General features: G+C 32.1%; 1 protein-coding gene across 1 annotated transcript; it reads left to right on the forward strand.

Annotated features, from left to right (window-relative positions):
* Positions 1–643: 643 nt before the first annotated feature.
* Positions 644–4,068, forward strand: LOC108339841 (annexin D4). The gene is made up of 6 exons (XM_052877348.1): positions 644–802; positions 1,136–1,311; positions 2,198–2,416; positions 2,959–3,183; positions 3,497–3,565; positions 3,655–4,068. Exons 1-6 carry the CDS (start codon positions 757–759, stop codon positions 3,862–3,864), a joined length of 945 nt encoding a protein of 314 aa, XP_052733308.1. The 5' UTR covers positions 644–756; the 3' UTR covers positions 3,865–4,068.
* Positions 4,069–4,968: the final 900 nt, after the last annotated feature.

The following is a 4,968-nucleotide window of genomic DNA, read 5'->3' on the forward strand; positions in this document are numbered from 1 at the left end:
AAGGAAAACAGCTTGATCAAGGAAAAAGCTATAAAAGCAAATCTATTCAATGGTTCCCTTATATAAAATTCAGTCAATTATTCCATTAACATCAATGATTGCATTATATTTAAATATTAGCATTTTAAGTGGTCATATTAGAAATCGAATAATCCCAGTGGCTTAGTTGTATACAGCAAAAAATGAAGGGCATGTCTGCAACTGCAATCACTTCAATAACTTATAAAAGTAATTAATATTTTTTCTCTCTCCCCCCCTCTCTCTTTATAACTTTATATCGTTTGTTCAACCGAAATCTATATTTATTGTATTAATTTTGAGTTATGAATTTTACCAATATTTACTGTTATCTCAATTTACAATAACATTTCAAGTTCATTAAAATCATTAAAGTTTCAGAATAAACTCCATATTAGCATAATTTCAACTGTCTTAAAAAAAACACTCTTATTTATGAATTCCACTGCCACATAATTATTAAGTTTATGAATAAAAAAAATACAATTAAGTTCAGAAACAGTACATATATATGTGCTGTCAAGGACAAATGGGTCTTTTTAAGTCCTCTGTTAGGTAGTAACTCTCTTATTTAAGATTTCAAGGGTTCATCCATTGGTCAAAGGTGGTAAGAACAGAAGAAGTTTCACTTGATTTTTTGTCAATTGCACCTTAAATGACGACAATACCCTTGGAGGGTCTTATAAAGTGACCGTCTTGACTCTATCATCTTCAAAGTTCGCACACAGAACAATCACAATGGCTTTCCATCAAGAGTTAGAAGCACTAACCCAAGCTTTCTCAGGTTCTCTCGTTCTCTTCAACCACTCATAACCTTATACCATGTTCCTTCACTTTTAATATTATCAAACACGCATGTCCTTATCAAACATGCTGAATTAATCAAAAGGGTTTATTAAAGTTTAGTTTTTTCTTTGTTAAAATGCTTATACTCAGTGTATTTTTGCTGTGGGTACCAATACTGAATCAGAAACTAATCTTATTTACTGATAACTTTATATAATGTGTTGGTTTGGCATGACAGAAATTAATAATTTTGTTTAACCAAGATTGTTTCTGAGGGACATGTTTTGGGAAAACCATGTGGTTTATGATGAGTGGTGGATGGTGTTTTCAGGGCATGGAGTGGATGAGAAATCATTGGTGACATTACTGGGAAAATGGGATCCTCTGGAGAGAGAATCTTTCAGGAAGAAAACACCACATTTGTTCACTGAGGATCATGAACGCCATTTTCAGAGGTGGGATGATGACTATGTTCGTCTTCTCAAGCATGAATTCGTGCGTTTTAAGGTACATTTTTCCTTCTAGGTTAATCTGTTCTGTGTACATGATGTTCAGTTTATGGTTACTCTGTTCTGTAATGTCACAAGTGAATTTCCTTTGAGAGTTGAATATCCTTGGAAACTGTGAAATGTGCTTCCATGGACAGATGTTGATGTTACTTTTTTTTTAGTTTATTTGATGATGAAGTCAAAGCTGAATTGTTCTTATAAGACTATCTGTTGATGATATAAAGAATGCTAATTTGGGATCACAAGCTTATGTTTCAATCTGATTATGTACTAAAGGAGTTTGTTTAAATTTATATATATGAGGTTTTATGAAAAGTAAAAGTTGGTTTTTGATATATTGTAGTGATAAAAACGAACTTTGCATTTTAAAGCCAGTGATAAATAACATTTTCTTCAATGTAAATATAAATTCACAAGATAATTAGGAATATATTTTAATTTTTAGATTCTTTTCTTTTCCTAAAGTTCAAACAAAATCAATGACAATAATTACTTTTAATTTTTTTTACATTTTCAATAAATAAAAAAAAACATAAACAGATTGAGTCTAGATGATCTTTATAATCTGGAACTCAATAAATATGTTAATGTAACAAGAAATATTCACATTTTCCATAAAATAGACTTCCCATCTTGTATTTTTATTTTTATTTTTTCATTAATGTATATTTTGCTGTTGTTAGATTAGGGAACTCATGGAAGAAAAACTCTTAGTTATTATTATTACTATTAAATTCTGTTTTTGAATATCAAAGAAGAAAAAGAATGGTAATTTCTGGCTGATATGACTTGGCTTTATTCATTTTTAATACTTTGGAAAACAAGATCGAAAAGTTGGAACAGTTGATCTGATATGTGGTCCCTTATGTGAGTGGTTTAAACAGAATGCTGTGGTGTTGTGGTCCATGCACCCTTGGGAAAGAGATGCCCGTTTAGTAAGAGAGGCCCTAAAGAAGGGCCAAAATGCATATGGAGTTTTGGTTGAGGTTGCATGCACTAGATCCTCAGAACAGCTATTAGGAGCTAGGAAGGCCTATCACTCCCTCTTTGACCACTCCATTGAAGAAGATGTTGCCTCTCACATCCATGCCATTGAAAGAAAGGTGAGTTACACTTGCACCATCTTGTTACAAAAAAAGATTAAATATGTTTTTTATTCCCTAAAAAATTATATTTAGTTATTAAACTAAATTATAAAGTATTTAATCTCTATATTTTATGAAAGTTGTGTAAAACATCCTCTCAATAAATAAATGATACATGGAGGTTATATTTTAGTGTACTGTGAAACTTGGTTTGTCATATAGAAACACTCCACATATTGTTTGTTAGGAAAAATGTTTTACATTAATTTAGGAATGAAACACAACTTTTTATAACATCAACTAAAAACATATTTAACCTCGAATTATATTTAATTATTCTTTGTCATATAAATAATAACACTGCGACAATGTCCATTAAAGCTTAGAAATGAAATGTAAGATTGTGTTTGATAAAATAAGAAATGATATTTAGGTTGTATGTGATTTGTCCTTAATATATATATATATATATATATATATATATATATATATATATATATATATATATATCAGCACAATACTATCTAAGTCAAATTAACACCTATTACTTGTGTGCACAGCTATTGATTGCTCTACTAAGTGCCTATAGATATGAAGGATCCAAGGTTAAAGATGACACTGCAAAATCAGAGGCCAAAGTCCTCTCCAATGCAATCAAGAATGCTCATAAGAAACCTATTAATGAGGATGATGAAGTGATAAGGATATTGTCAACAAGAAGCAAGCTACATCTTCAGGCAGTTTACAAGCACTACAAAGAGATTTCTGGCAAAAACCTTGATGAGGTATTCAACACTAGAGTAAATTATATTGACAGTACCTAACATTTTCTCAGATTACACACAGCATCTTTCATCTTTTTCTATCTATACAAGAGTCCATTGTTGTAAATGATACAAAAACAAAGAGATTATGTTCAATCTTAGTAAACTTCAAGAAATATCAGTTTGAGTTATTAGAACGAACACAACTGATGCACCATTACATTTGAGTACTCTCATGGTATCTTCATATGATTCTATAGTTTTGAGGTTCTGTTGTATACTTCAAACATGATGAGATTCTATTTCTGACAAAACCTTCACTGCTTGTGGCTAGGATCTTGACGACTTAAGATTTAAAGAGACTGTGCAATGCCTTTGTATCCCACAAATATACTTCAGCAAGGTTACATGAAAGTTCTTGCAATTGTTTCCTGTTTTCCATGATGAGAATTATGAAATTTGTTATAACTAGAATTCTTTTTTTATGTCCAGGTTTTGAATGCAGCATTGAGAATTGATGTGGATAAGAATACTAAGAAATCTCTTACTCGTGTGATTGTTACTAGAGCTGAAATTGATATGAAGGAAATACAAGCACAGTACCATAATCTGTATGGAGTTTCTTTGCCACAGAAAGTCGAAGAGGTTGCTAGAGGAAACTACAAGGATTTCTTGCTAAATTTGATCGTCAGAGGAGGCTGATTGAAGAAGTTAAAAGGAGAAGAAAACCTTGGAAGATGAAATTGTTTTTAATTTCTATACAATGTATTGTTTTTCCTCCCAATTTTCCTTTGGTTGTTGCTGCTCATTTTCACTGCACGATGCTTCTTCATCTTGTACTATCATTGTCACAAAAAGCAAAAGTGAAAGTGTAATCAAATAAAATCATTCTGGTGTTTCTTCCAAGACAGATATCCTTTTCTATCATGTTACAATTTTTGTTGTGCTTTATGCTAGGTTAAACCTTTAGGTAAATAGCAAATAAACATATGTGAATCAACTTATTTGCTTCGTAATCTTGTTGTTTCATTTATGTCATCAATAATACAATTTATAAATTCACATTTCCGAATATTGTATTTAAAAATAGACAAAAATGATTATAAACGATTTATACATTATGTTTCAGTATAATTGTTGGGATCGAGACGCGAATCTGATCAATGACGTCTTCACCTTCTCACAATGCAGTTATCTTTATATTTTCCGGTTGCAGAGGGCTCTTCGGAGAGAATGGAGTGGGTATCTGCGAAGGCACTCCGACGCTCAAGTCAGAAAAATGAATGACCAAACCTTTTGGTTCAATAATCAAATTAATATTTTCTCTCTCTTTTCTCAATTATCAAAAACGTACCTCCTTCCTTTAGGTTTCTCGTATTTAACCTAAAAGTAAGATGAATTGTTTACCTAAAAATCCGGTTAGTTGGATAATTCAGTCACCTGATCATGATCCTCGTCTTTGATACTTGGTTGGTTAGTTCCGTAACTTGCGCTTTCATGGTTAGACATTTGTAACCGCTTCTTTCTTAGTTTACGCGGGTTGATTGACCCAGTCTGAATAAAGCTGACCGAGCGTCTGTTGACTCTTAGCTTGACTGGGTTAATTTGATCCATGTTGGTTGTTTGGTTTAAGTAGCGTAACGAACTATCGCTATTAAGACGATTGATATTAGGGGCGGTATTGACGAGCGTAGGGCATGACGATTGTCTCGCTGGCATTATCTTTTATGATATCGCGATCGTTTTGTCTAGGAGGTTGACGATCGTTCGGAAGTGATCGTTTGACTATTCATTAATACCTGGCCT

The sequence above is a fragment of the Vigna angularis genome, chromosome 5 (assembly GCF_016808095.1).
Source record: "Vigna angularis cultivar LongXiaoDou No.4 chromosome 5, ASM1680809v1, whole genome shotgun sequence".
Classification (NCBI taxonomy): domain Eukaryota; kingdom Viridiplantae; phylum Streptophyta; class Magnoliopsida; order Fabales; family Fabaceae; genus Vigna; species Vigna angularis.

Coding starts and splice junctions, on each gene's coding strand:
- LOC108339841 (XM_052877348.1), top strand. CDS start 757: ATGGCTTTCCATCAAGAGTTAGAAGCACTAACCCAAGCTTTCTCAG. Junction 2,417..2,958: donor TCCATGCCATTGAAAGAAAG/GTGAGTTACACT, acceptor TTGTGTGCACAG/CTATTGATTGCTCTACTAAG. Junction 3,184..3,496: donor CTGGCAAAAACCTTGATGAG/GTATTCAACACT, acceptor GCTTGTGGCTAG/GATCTTGACGACTTAAGATT.